A 14166-nucleotide genomic window follows, 5' to 3' on the forward strand; every position below is an offset into this window, starting at 1 on the left:
CCAGATTATTATCTACATGAATAATACAGTTATCCTGGAACGCTTGTGGATGTATGAGAATCCCACCCTTGAGGAGGCTATTGCCAAAATAGTGGAGCACACCATGTTGTGTTCCCGTTCCATAAAAGAGAAAAAGAAGTGTGACTCATCAGAGGCGGGCTAAAGTGGCTCGGGAAAAGAGAAGTGCCAAGTGAATGTGGTTACCAAGAGAAGCAAAAAAGGTAATGTGAAGAAGAAAGAACCTGAACAGGAAGGTGAAGCCAAGGTAGAGAAGAAGAAGGGGTGGCCATCTTTTGATGCTGAAAAAGGAAGTGTTACAGATGTGGCCATTTTGGACATTTTGCCAGCTCTAAAACATGTCCTGCGCTTAACAAAAAGTGCACAAATTGTGGTCTCAAGCGACACTTTGCAGTGATGTGCTGGAGTAAGAAAAAGGTTTCCTGTATTCAAGATGATAAGGTCGAGAGCTTGGATGATGAAGATCGAGTAGTAGTTGTGCAAGAGAGTAAAGGGGATTATTCTCAAATGAATTTCCCAAGCTGTAAGATTAGGATAGATGGTTTTCACATTATGGAAATGGTGGACAGCTGTTCACCACACAATATTATCGGAAGCTAGATGGGAGAAGCTGCAGGAAGCAGGTTTATGTGGAGTGCTTAGGAGGTCTAATATCAAGGATCCTGGTGGATTTGAAGGTTCCAGGATTGTCATGAAGGGGATGTTTCAATTGGTGGCGGAAGACAAATCAAGGCTGGCCGTGGTCAACGTGTATGTAGCGACGAAAGGTGTGGATGTCTTGGGTTGGCAAGATCAGGCAGATTTGGGTATTAGATTGGACCCCAGGAGGGTTCCAGTGGTCGACTTGCCTTGCACCTCAGGAATCTCACCTTTTATTCAGTTTCAGCAGACTCTCCTCTGCAATCTCTCTCAGCAGTTTACAGAAATGGGCGGGTGGTTGTCCATTCAGGACAGCTAGACCCCCAGTGGACACTGGTTCCATTCAGGCACCCAGGCAGACAATGGGCAGGGGAGTGAAACACTCCTCTCTCACCTCCTACCTGCCCAGACACACTGGAGCCAAGGCAGGGACAGCCAAGGGTTCCCGCCAAAGGCAAAGCACACACACAAACGTCCCCCTCCCAGAATGGTAGAAGAAGGGCTGACAAAGAAACAACCATGCTAGAAATGTCAAAAAAAGAAAGGAGCCACCCTGTTAGTGCATAGGTGATCCTATTGTGCATAACTGAGACTGTAAATACAGTCTGCGATAACAAATAGTACTATAGTTCGTTCTACACGTCCACTACCACCAGCCATAACTAGCCATAACTAGAGGTTTGTCTTCGTGACTAAAAAGTTACAGGAACAGAGAGAAGGGGGATACTAGGCATCACAACCCTGTGTTGCTTTTATAAAAAAGCAGACCCTTTGGAGTTTGATGGGCTAATGAACTACACCCCAAATCATAGATGGTATTAGAGTCTCTGAGGAGCACTTTCCTGTGGTGAAATCATTAGAGATTGTCACCTAATTGTACTGCAAAGTCTCATTGTTAAAGGTCAGTCTCTCTGCACAGCCTGTGGCCCTCCCCTGTCCCTCACAAAGACACAACCAATTAAAAAAGCAGTGTATTCCCCTAACCATCACTGTTATTAGAATGTATAGCTACCTTCCAAGATAATGACTACATATTTGCCTCAAAAAGTTCAGGTTGTGTTTTTACAAAATGTCAAATTTTCTTCGCAACATGCATGTCGTTTTGTGTCAAACACTGGCAAAAAGCAGTGGAGGTGACCTTAACACAATTTAGGTGTGTTTAAAGATTTCAAATACATTCAGTTGTGTTATTGTGACTTATACATACCTATAGAAACCTTCTTCCTTAAGTGCTAGTTTGCACAGAAATGTTATTGTTTAAAAAGATTTCCCATGACAAAAAATATATATTAAATAATTTTTTCGCCAACTGATGCAAAGTCCTGATTTTTAAAGATGAGGAGGCATCCATTTTGTAAAATGAAGCAGTTTTCTGTGTTTCAGTTAAGCTCTGCTCCCGTGGTAACAGTCAAGCAAAAGCCTCCTACTGGGAGCTTTTGCTTATTGCTGCCAGAGAGCACAGCTTTTTCCAACAGCGTATCTGGGCACCTGATGAGGAGAAACTCAGCAGCCCCAGCAATGGCAGTCACAAGCACCCCAACTTTCCAAACAGCAGCCATCAGAGGTGGGCTTCGAAGCTCCCTGCATCCCACTAATCCCGGAACACCCCGAGCAGAGCGTCACGCACAGCAAGGACAAGATACAGTTGGAGTCACTCTTGCTGCCCAGCCTGGTCTTCCAAGAGGAGGAGACTTGCTTGGCTTCCTCCTTATTCCCCTCTTACGGTAGCACTTGGTGCATGGGCTCCAACACAGTTGAAGAAGGTAGCAGCTTCTTTCAGGGGACACCCCCTGTGAACGGCACCATGCTCTTCCAGAACTGTCCACATCTCAACCCAATGTTCTGGGTGCATTCTCCCCGCAGTTCGGCCTGCCTCAGCAGCACAATCAACACCCAGAACAGCAGTCTCTGCTGCAAAGATGATCTCTGGGGAGTCCCAAACCAGGGCCCTATGCCCCACAGAGGAACATGTGCAGTCAAGGCAGCCTGAGCGTGTCGGGTGGCAAGGGTGGGTTTGCCTGGCCGAAGGCCTGACAGCCTCAGTGGATGCCAAGAGTGATCCAACTGGTGCACCAGACTGCTAGAGGCAAACGGCACAGCAAAGCATTGAAGGCATTAGAGGGAAGCCCGAGCCGAGCATTCTTTCGCTTGATGGCTTTGCCTCCAGGCACCTTAAGCTAACTTTCCCATTTGTGTTCTGCTTTTCAATGATCACTCCCTTCATACTTTTCTCTCTCCCATGTGTGCACAGTATTCGTCTGCCCAAAGAGAACAAGGTATAACATTCTATGTGTATTTATATAGCTCCACTGCTATGGCTTCATAGCGCTCTATGCTTTCCAAGAGCTGTAAATGTCCGGCTCTGTGTTCCTGCATACCATAGTCAGAGTGAAGGAGCGTGGGGGGCCTATGTAACCTATATCAGAAGATTAACATAGATGTCCATGCAACCCCAACGACCTCACGTGGCCACACATTTCAAGACCCAAAAAAACACACATACACACAGCAGACAGGTGGTGCTGTACTTGTAGAGAATAAAGACATGACAGCTGTGCATGAGTTTGTGAAAGATTACAACCAGCCCAGTAAGGGGCTTTTGCTTGATTACTGCTGCAAGAGCAGAGTTAACTGAAACACAGGAGGCTGGTTTATTTGAGAAAATGGATGCCCCCTTTTCAGGACTTTCAGCATCATTTGCAGAAAAGCTTACATGGAAACCATTTGTAGAAATAATTTGAATATATATTTTTGATCATGGGCAATCTTTTTAAACAATAACATTTTTGAGCGAACTACCCCTTTAAGGTGGGGAAACTATTACAAAAGGTTATATTTTTATTTATTTTGGCCAGTTACTTTATCATGTAATTTTGTGTACTTTCCTCTAAAAATTGGGGAGAAAATTCAATTGTCTGGGGACCTAATCAATTAAACAATAAGAAAAGTCCAAAGTTGCTGAGCACAGTGATTTGTACATTCCAAAAGAGGAGATAAAATGGGGTTTGCACTCCATTTTAATGTTACTGCTTCTATGTCTTTAATATAGGTGAGTCTGGCAAAGGGGGCTGAGTAAAGTGTGGGGGGGTGCATGAATTTTGTTGGTCCTAGTACAGCACATAACCTAAATATTTCACTGATTGCTGGGAACATCTGAGGGCAGTATTAGCCAACTTAGTGTACCTAAGAGTAGCTCTGACCAGCTCTTGTTGGTTTGCCAAAGTGGAATCCACCACAGTTCGACTTGCCTCAGTGTCAGTGATAGCAGAGGAATCTCTTCCATCTGTTTCCATCTATCAGCACACTTTCCTTAAAGCAGCAGTTGGTATCGTCAGGTATGGCAGCATATTCTTCAGACACATTTGGCTCCCAGTACCAAGGGACACTAATGTAACCTCAGCACTCATAACTAAGGGTAAATAATCTGGGTAGAAGGATGCATGTGTGTGCATTCTTTCCTCATCATTAGAGAAGACCAGCTTCACAGAGTTGACCCCAAAGTCTTAGCCTTATATCTGGGATCACTCTTCACATGACCACTTGCTCCACATATTACACAACATCCTGTTGATCTGTGAAAGTAGGGACGCATTATGTAACTGGTCTATTGTTTGGGATGTGGGTTTCCACTACTCTCCATGTGGTGTACCCCATTATGTTTTGTATGGGCCTTATAGGATGTAGTTGTATCATTACAACGCTATTTCTCCTACTGATTTTACCCCTCATCACACTTATGAGGAGCCGCTTTGTCCTTATGGACACACTATGGGAAACCCATAGTTAAACAGCAATAGTCTGTTTGTTGGGATCAAACTCCTTCGAATCTTGTAAATGTTGCTTAAGCTCCCGGGAACAGGAAGCAAAATATGTTCACGTATGACGAGATTCATCAGACCTTCAAAAGTGGATAGATTATGACCTTGAACCCACCCAATTCGGTTTTTGAGGGAGATACTCCTCAGGTCACACAAGTGACATTCTCCCTCTTCTTGTGGTCTATAAACCTATTCGAGGATTGTGCGGGAGTCTTCCCAAACTTTACGAGCAGAGCCTTTTTTAATTTGTTGAAATCTTTTATCTCCGTTTTTGGCATCTCCATTTTGGTACTGTGTCCACTCTGGGGTAGCCTGCTGAGTAACCAAGAAATGTGATCAGACTCAACAACTTCTTGCACTTCACAAGCAATTTCGAAAGCAGTTAACCATTCTATGATGTCCACCTTTTCATCATACACACTAAACAGATCCTTCATGGGCCCAGGATAAGAGGAGAACCCAGAGCCACTTCCAGACCCCTTGGAGGAATTTCCAGGAAGTCTTGCAAGCTGCAGCTGGAAAAACCTGTCTTATGCTTTCTCTAATTTATCAGACTCCATTTTAGGAAACTTAAACTTTGAATCCATTTCTTTGACCCCCAGTTTCTCTTTTTCAAGACTGAACAAACTCTCAGTTACATTTAATGAGCCCTCACCAGAAATGTCACTAATACTGCCATTGTGTGTAACATTGGCAGGTCACTACTACTGGGTTCTGCACCAGCATCAACATTAGTAGTTGCACGCATGGCACTCTTTTCACCACATAATTGATTAAAGAAACCAACTCTGTGCAAATCTAAAGTTTTAGTAGTGTTTGTTTCCATGTTTGTAGCAGCAATAGTATTTTACAGGCCTTATCTTTATACAGTTAAGGGATCTGCATAACAAGCACTATAAGATCACTGCAGTGATGCTTCACTGAGTACTGTTTGGTAGGAATTTGTAGAGTCCAACTGGTGTGGGACTTTACAAGACTTATCTCTTGGTATTAGGTAACCCACCTTTTTATATAAGCCTGTACTACACAAGTTGGTAGATTTATTGAGCAGCCAGGCTTATCTGAAGAGGGGTAATATGAGCTGTACAATGAAATTAGTAAATACAGGTATCCAATTAAACACACGCTTAAAGTTATAGTATAAGTAGGCATTTATACATACACAAGGATAATTAGACAATCTTTAAAAAGCAGCAACTAATAGTAACATTAGTCCCAAAGTTAGGATTCAGTTAAACAAGAGCAATAAAGTAGGTGAGTAAACATCTGTTATGTTATACATATTCCAGCACACTGAGTGACATCATTTGAGGTCAGTAATAACACTTTTTGTGATCACCATTACAATATTGTGTTTCAAGGAGGCAAAGGTTAAAGTAATTCAGAACATACTTTGTAAGTAGAAAAAGTGTTAGATTCTCCCAGAGGGATGTATGTAGTATTTTATCCTAGCAATAACAGTGTTCAACAATTAAAACCTGTAAGCAAACAAGCACTGCCAAAGCCAATAGGTTCAGAAGGGGGCCTTTAGGGAGCCAGGACAGCCAAAGTCAATGGACCAGTTCAAAGTTCTGATGCACTATTCTTCTAACAATGTTTTAAAATAGACAGTAGTTCAGTAGAAAATCATAGACGCTCCAGAGGAGCCACCTTGAAGAAGCACAAGCTGGGAGGCCAGTGCAGGTGAGTTGAGGTCAACTCAATAGGGTTTAAATAGTACTCCCCAAGCTAGAAAGCACCACAATTGGCTAAAGGTAGATGTACCCCAAGCCCCACAGTACCTGTGCATTGAAAAATTGGTTCCAGCTGGATGCCTTCCTGTAGACCCTTGTTCCTGATCCTTGGTCGTGGTGATGAAAGGGAGGACATCTGGTGGGCTTCTGTGGCAGCACTCGAGAGAGGGACTGTGCAGCAATGGATTCTCTATGTTTCAGTGGCCTTTTGTGGTTTTGGTGCCTTTTTATTAGCACCAAAGAAGAACAAACAGCTCTGGTTGGAAGTTACTTGATCCCTTGATCCTGGACTCTGATGAGGGGACTTTGGATGAAGATTTCCTGCTTCTGTAGGGTCCTCCGGATGCCCACAAAGTGTTTGGCCATATTTGCACTTCTGAAGACAATTCACTTGATGATGGTCAAGGGTCCCCGGGCATTGGGATTCTGCAGCCTTGGAAAGTCACAGCAAGTCGGGGGTTGTGCCAAAATGAAGCTTGTCTCAAGGCTAGTTGGTCCCACTAGCCCAAGGGAGGCAGGCCTCCCTTGCGGGTCTTCCCAGTCAAAACGAAAATGGTCAGCACAGCTGCAGGGCTTCACTGTGCACTTTCCGGTCCAGGAGTGTGGCTGGCATCTCTTCATGTCTTCAGCATCGGATGTTGTCCTCCAGTGGTTGACTCTGTCTCTAGTCCCAAAAACATCGTCTTTTAAGCAAGTTTCCATTCATTCACAGCCCTATGCTGTCAATCACCCAGCTGGATGGCTGTCCTGCCAGATAGCCCGCTGGCCAATCAGAACTGATTTCACTCATGCACACCTAGAAACAAAGGACAGGGATATTTTTGGGACCTTCCCTCACTTCCTGCCTTTCCAGATACACTAGAGCCTGGTCGGGCTTCAGGGCTGAAGCCCACCAAACACAAAATACTCAAAACCATTTTAAACAACAGAGTAAAAGCCCAGAAGGATCTAACTGACAAGAAAATGTGAAAAAATAGATAGTGGTCATTTTGGGGAAATGGTCACCCTTGGGTGCTGTATTGCAGATGAGAAATAAGCATGCAGATACATGGCACACGTTAGTAAAAAAAAGAAACCACTGCCAGAAGCCATTCAAGTTAGTTAGTGTAACAGAATGTTACATGAGAAGTGGGATACAGAGTAACCCCTCACCACTCCACATAGGGTGGTGTGTGTTGGACCCACAAAAGAAAAGTTAAGTAAGACAAATGTCAACTTACTATACTTGGGAACAGCAGTTCACCCTGGAAAACATAGTTAAACATTAAGCAAAGTCTAAGGGGCTTCTCAGTGGCACTGCACAAAAGGTGTGTCGCAATGCATAAATCAGATGCCAGTGGAGTTTACCAGACTCCATTAAACAGTAAGAAATGCAACAATCTGGCATAGTAAGATCATTGTTTGGTTCTCCCCTGTTCCCCTTTCCTTGCCTTGTCGCGCTCTGAAACACTTGTGTATGAGCGCGATAGAAATAAAATATCAATTTAATTCAATGCAAAAATCACAATGAGAGAGTGAGGAAAAGGTCCCACTAACTCAGGAGTACAAATTAAAAAGCCTGGAGTCCAGCAACATAGCTGGGGGTCTCTAAGGTTAAAGGGAATTGGAACAGAAATGAACATTCCCCCTAGCAAGTACCAATCACCTTATCCACACAGCTGAGCACCAATCATTATAATGAATTTTCAGAACCAGCCCTGTGTGCACATTCTGAGAGGACACCCTATTCTGATGAAAATGGACAAACACTAATGTCTGGCCAAAGTCTATCTGGGTAGTGTGACTGAATATCAAGGTTTACACTTAGGAGGGCTTGGGAGTGATGACAGGTTCAGTAAAGCACACACGATGCACTCTTAATAATACAATTTAGGCAGTCTTACTGGCTGTCCTGGTGTCTTCAACTGGCAATAATTCTTTGTAGAAGTCTAGGCTCCAGTGGCAATCTGAAGAATGCCTGCAGCAGTTCTTGCTTTGCTACATTTGAGCCAGGTTCGCCTCTAGCCTTCCAATGGAAAGGGTCTGCACCATTCAAAGTGACAGGGGCTGTCCAATCCTCTTGCCCCGCATCATCCCAGCAATAGACATCCCTCTGGCCACATTGTGAATTGGGACAGACAGTCCCAGCCCCCACATCTGGTAAGGTACACGCATTGCTGCCTTGCCTAGAGCAGCTGAGGCTTTGCACTGGGAAGAGCTTTGCATATATGGCATTTCATGACCTGAGAAGGCAGAAAGAAGTTCCAATGACGAGATGGCCAAAGGACAGGGCGAAAAACGCATGGTGCAGCCATCTTAGAGTGTATGGTACAAGAAAGCTGCCAACACATCATAAAAGCAACATAAATGTTACTAAGATAAAAAGGAAAAGGTATACAAGGAACCCTGCTGCACTTCACTTTTAGGTGATGTGTGCAGCTTAAAACAGCAAGGAATTTTAGAAGGTGAGGACAGGGTCTCCCCTGCACTTATAGCCTTATGGTCACTTACCAGTGCCCCCAAAACAGATACCACCCAAAATGGCTTTACTTAGGGCAGGAATCAAACAGCAGCAACAGGTTGGGGGAGCTTGGAGAGGCTCACTGATGTCAATGGAGAGAAAGTTGCAAAAAGAAACCTTTTCCTAAGAAATGAAACATCAAAGACATGTCAGAAGTAGGGACCAAGTCCTAGAGCCCCATTTTTGTTACTTATTCTAACTTCTACTTATGTCACGGATTCTAGCTTCAAGGTTCCATTGGGGACTGAAGACGGGTTTCCTCGTGGAGGAATATCCCTTGTGTTTAGCCTATATGCCACCAGATGTGCCTGTGCATACGCGGACATTGCGCTTGCAACCTCTGTCTGCGAATGACCCCAAGTGAGAGTCCTTTGGGGTACCCTGGTTGGCATGGGTGGGAATCGTGCTACTACAGATACGGGGGTAAAGCCTACCATGGCACCACCAATACAACCAGCAAACGCTTTAGCTTCTGGGTCAGCAGCATTGTGGCGGAAGGGGCACACTGCGAGAGGGGAATCTCCCAAAAAGGGCATTTTCAGTGCAAGATGTTCTGGCGACCTGGACCCTCTCTGGCTGTTAGTCAGGCTAAGAGGACCACTATTCAAGTCTATGCCGCACATTACATTAGCCACCTCTGATGGAAGCTTGTATGGATAGACGAGGCGTTTGCAGTGTTCCATAACAACACACCCAGAAATTACACCCTTTTTTTCTCCATTTAAACCAAACTATACACCTGCTGAACTTCTTTAAGAATTCACAGTTATCAACAGGGAGATGTCTGCACACATAAAATGCCAGAGGGGCGCTATTTGGTTAGGACAGTTCGGAGAAATTTCAGAAGGGACTTGCGTGTCCCCTTCAAATGGTTTTGTGAACTCACCAGCGTACTCTGCCCATAGCCCATTGCTAAAACTCACATGTCTGGGTTACCTTTGTCTCGCGGACAAGGGTTTCACCATAATAGTTTAGGCTAAACTGCCTGCTTCAGGGTGGGACCAAGCATGATTTCCATATATTTGCTCTCCTTCCATAATAGGACAGCCTACTGAAAACAATTGTTTGAAAGACCGCTCAGAGTGACTGTCCTTTGTAATGATGCATTCAAAACTTTCCACCCATCTCTCTTTAGTTTTGCAAAGTCGCCCTATGTGACACAGGCATGCCTTTGACATGAATCCTAGTGTTGCTTTGCCTAGAGTCCCAAGCCACACCTCTCTGTTGATGCTAAATAATATCTGGGGTTGCTTGCTGAGGCGATAGGGGACTTAGCTAGACTCTCCCCTTTTGGGGTCGGCTCAAATCTGATATTGTTTTACACTCTGGTAAGTTAACAAACAGTAAGCTGAAAAGTAAAGGAATGGAACCTGCCCAGAGGGATTGCCAGTGATTATTATCAAGTGTTGCAATGTCACTTTCGGTCAGGCATTCAAATGACAGCAATCCCAAAGTCATCTTTGGTGAGGGAACTGTAGAATGCACAAACGTTTAACCCTTGCAAAGCACTCCATCAAGTGAAGATGGACACAGATTCTTTTAAAGACAACATTCCACAAGGCGTTCATATGGTATACAGGTATTTGCCAATACTGTCTGAACGCCGACTCCAGGCTAGATTTTTGAAAGATCCTTAAGAATGTATTTAAGTCTGTGTCATCCTCTAAACCAACTTCTAGAATGTTAAAACAAGTACACAGCCATTTATCCTTTCAAGGGACCTGGCTGGCATTAAAGTGGTTAATAGTAGCAACAATGGGCCTCGTTAGGCGTGTGGAGGCCACGGAATGAACAGTGCCGGTAAGGGACCGGCACCGTTCATTCCGGGCCGCCACATTATGAGGTCTGCAGTGGGTCCCGCTCTGGACGCCTGGCCAGACCAGACGTGCAGAGCAGCACCCGCTAGCAGTCCAGGATGATAACAACAGGCCGTCATTAACGGGCCCGTTGTTAGCATCCTCCCCATTCCCATTGAGCCCTATGGGGGCTCAAATGGAAATGGGGATGGCCGGGTCCGGGTCCGGGTCCGGGAATGGGAATTACCGGGCCCGCTAAAGTGGCATGGGCCGGTAATTCCCTATTTTTGGGACCCAGGCCCGGTACTCCTAATGAGGCCCAATGTGTTATTGCATCTTTTGGTCACACCTACACATGGATGTTATTTTGGTGTACGACATGTTCGTAGCTGTGTTGTGCTTTGCATACCTGGCCAGGCAGGCCACCAGCACTGATGTTTCTAGCCTTGCGCCCACTTGTGTTTTTGAATGGTATGTAATGTATGCATGTGTGTGCGTGTGCACACTCGACTTGGTGTGTCTTAGTGTATTATGTTTGTAGGTGGGTCATGCGTATGCTCTTGGCTTTGGAGATGGACAGCATAAAGTGATTGATTTTCAGTGGCAATGTTAGCATTATGGTGAGTGCAATATTAAAGTGATGGATTGTGGGAATGTGTGCAACCTCTGATATGCCCTTATAACTAACATTGTTAATAACACGGCATAAATCGCCATCAACATGTACCTCCTAATGCGTCCCCGTCTCCCACAAGTGAAGCAGATTTGGCTATTGAAAGATTTGGCCTCTGATACACCTACTTCAGCAGGGGTGGACTGGCCCATAGGGAACTCTGGAGATTTCCCGGTGGGGCTCTGCACCCTGTGCCTCTTTTGTGTGGTATTTCCAAATTTTCTCATTGGAAAGGCATTGGGCTTGCTGAAAATGTGTGATATGGGGCCACTTTGGACATTATTTCCAGGGCCTCTTTTGGCCCTCAGCCATTATTTCCAGGGCCTCTTTTAGTTCCCAGTCCACCCCTGTACTTCAGTAATCATGCCCCCTTTTCTCGCATCCGCCATCTTTCTGTCCAGTGTGTATGCTTTTCCTTTTCCGGCTTTCTTTCTTCCTTGCTACGCCCTTCCTCCGCAGACAAGGTCTGGATCAGCCCTGGAGGAGCACTGCATGTCATCTCTGTGGACAAGCTTGAGCGCCATAATACCATGGCGACTGTGCCTGGGGCGGCATGGAACGTGTGACTGAATAACTGATTCTTGGCGCAAAATAAAGCAGTTTCTTATCTGTAACACTAGCTTTGCAGTTTTCAAATTTGCTAATAGCTTCCCGCAGGACTTCCCCACATGCCACATCCCCAAGAGGTACGGAGGTATTGTGGCTCAGGATTAAGGTGATGAGGGGGAAACGGTCCAGGATGACAAGATTCTAATATTGCACTGCGTGATATTCCGAGTCAGCCACTGAGTTCTTCCATTTTAGGAATGAGTGCAGATCTTTCAGTTGGTTGCAGTTTAGAAGATTGCAGAGTTTAACAATCAAAAACGGTAGCTGACCTTGAGACAGACTGAACATCTTAAAACCAGTTACGGATGTTAAGAATGATCACAGGTTTTAATAATATAAAAAGCTCATGCGACCACAGTGCTAAGCAGAGTTCATTTCCCCCCCACCCCTATCTCTTTCTTCAACCCCCTATCTCTTTCCAGAATGCTTGTACGAGGGTCAAGTCCTGGAAGATGGAGGCTACTACGTATCGCAGACGGATCCCTGCATCCTGTGTCACTGTGAGGTAAGCGTGGCGCACCCCATACACCCCACTCGCCCATCCCTCCGATTGCCTCGCATCCCTTCACTGTTGATAGTGATTTAAGCATCCTAGATCCAGGCCAGCCCATACTTCACCAGCACTGTTTTATCCTTTCTCCTACTCTGTGCACCACCCTCTGCTGTTGTATAACCCCCAAAGAAAATAAATAAAGTATGATACAACTCTTCAAAGAAGACAGCCATGCCCACATCAGCGGCGGATGCCTGACAGCGAGCATCATTGCTCTTTAATAGCAATAAATGAGGCCTCCCGTTTGAACCGTTGATGAGTCCATGCCCCCTTAGAAACAGTTAACCACACCGGTTTAGGGGGCGCTGAATCACACCCGTTGGGGGGTCCCTGATTAACAACAATTTTAAACCAGGAATCACACCATTCTAAGGGCACTGATTCCTCCCAACTGAGGATCAGCTCTTTCCGCCACACCTGATCCATTGGAGGGGGGCGTATGTATGAATGCCCCCCCCACTCCCATCCCAGTGGGTATGGCAGTGGATATGGTATAATCTTTTTCCACATGTTAATATTTTGTTATTCATTTAATACTGCTGTTCAAAATTCAGTTAGCTACTATAGCAGCAGCAGACATTGGTCTTTATGGTTTGAAATAGCTCACTTGATTGTCGCAAAATGCTTTTCTGTGTATTTCACTTTGCACTTTACATTACTGAGCATAGTTGTGGTGCTGCCCCTTTAAGGGTTCAGCACGCAGCAGAGTGACGTATGACTGTGTCTGTGGCAGGAGGGGGCTCACAGGGACACTGATGACCGCTGTAGACCTGCAACAGTGGCGACGAGATCTGATCAACACCCGGGCACGGCGGTGACAGGGCAGTGAATATTTTTTCCTCATTTGCGATCCATTTGCATTGTTTTCATGCTGCGTAGAGGGAGCGGACCACGCGGCTCGGTGGCCATTTTGGTGATTAGGCCTGTGATGGTCGCGGTCCTTTAAAAGGGTGCCTGTGCGCCATCCAGCCTCAATGTTTGGACATAGCAGCGGGCAGTTGTCACTGCTCGCACTGCACGTTTGGAATCTTTTGTTTGGTGTTTTGTAGTGCATATCTCGTCAAATTGAGGTAAGGTACTGGGGGAGGCCTGCCGTTTTCTTTGCTGGTCCCCTAGACCCACCCAGCTCAATTCAGGGAGTCACTGTGGTGCCTCAAACGTTTCTGGTGGTTTTCCATTCTACCCTGTTTGAGCTTTGGACTGGCATGCTGTTCATGGCCCCAGTGTTTCCTTTTCTGGACATTGGTGAGGGATAGGCAGTAAGGAGCCTGCTATACCATCTGTGAGAGGACTGTCTGGGTGAGTTGCGGCCCCATCTGTAAACTGGGTGGGGTGCCTGTGCGCTCAAGCCATGAGTGCTCAAGACGACCAAGCAGGGCCTGCGGCCATGCCTCTGCCCCCAATGCCCGAACAGCTGGCCCCAATGAGATCACCAGGGGTGCTACAACCAATTCCTGAGTTTGACATCTCGGGTGCCCCATCCAGCCTGTGGCCCTGATGGAAAATGCGGATCAATCGCTGGACATGTACTTTCAAGCTACCATGGAAACAAATGACGACAGTAAGTTGCAAACCCTGTTGTACTCTGCCGGGCCTGCGGTACATGAAGTTTTTCAATCCCTTCAGACTGCTGACAACTCATACAACGCGGCGAAGGCTGCTCTACACAATTATTTCTTGCCCCTGGTGAATGTGGACTATGAGCGCTTCGTGATGAGGTCTACCTCCCAAAAGGACGATGAAACATTGGCAACTTCTAAGGTCTCCTGTGCCGGGTGTCAGTGTCATGCGCATGGGACAACCCTGATACAATGATCAGGAACCAGC

The 14166-nt window shown here is 45.7% G+C and overlaps 1 protein-coding gene across 10 annotated transcripts in view; it reads left to right on the forward strand.

The window, feature by feature from the left end:
- Nucleotides 1-14166, forward strand: part of VWCE (von Willebrand factor C and EGF domains) — a 520650-nt gene that overhangs the window by 458762 nt on the left and 47722 nt on the right. For all 10 annotated transcript variants that reach the window (XR_011279709.1, XR_011279708.1, XR_011279710.1 and 7 more), the window contains one exon: nucleotides 12209-12291. Coding sequence is in view for 6 of the 10 variants with exons in the window: in XM_069623796.1 (XP_069479897.1) it covers nucleotides 12209-12291 (83 nt within the window). In the remaining 4 variants the exon portion in view is untranslated. The remainder of the gene's footprint in view (nucleotides 1-12208; nucleotides 12292-14166) is intronic.

This window comes from Ambystoma mexicanum, chromosome 11 (genome assembly GCF_040938575.1).
Source record: "Ambystoma mexicanum isolate Mex_15411 chromosome 11, UKY_AmexF1_1, whole genome shotgun sequence".
Classification (NCBI taxonomy): domain Eukaryota; kingdom Metazoa; phylum Chordata; class Amphibia; order Caudata; family Ambystomatidae; genus Ambystoma; species Ambystoma mexicanum.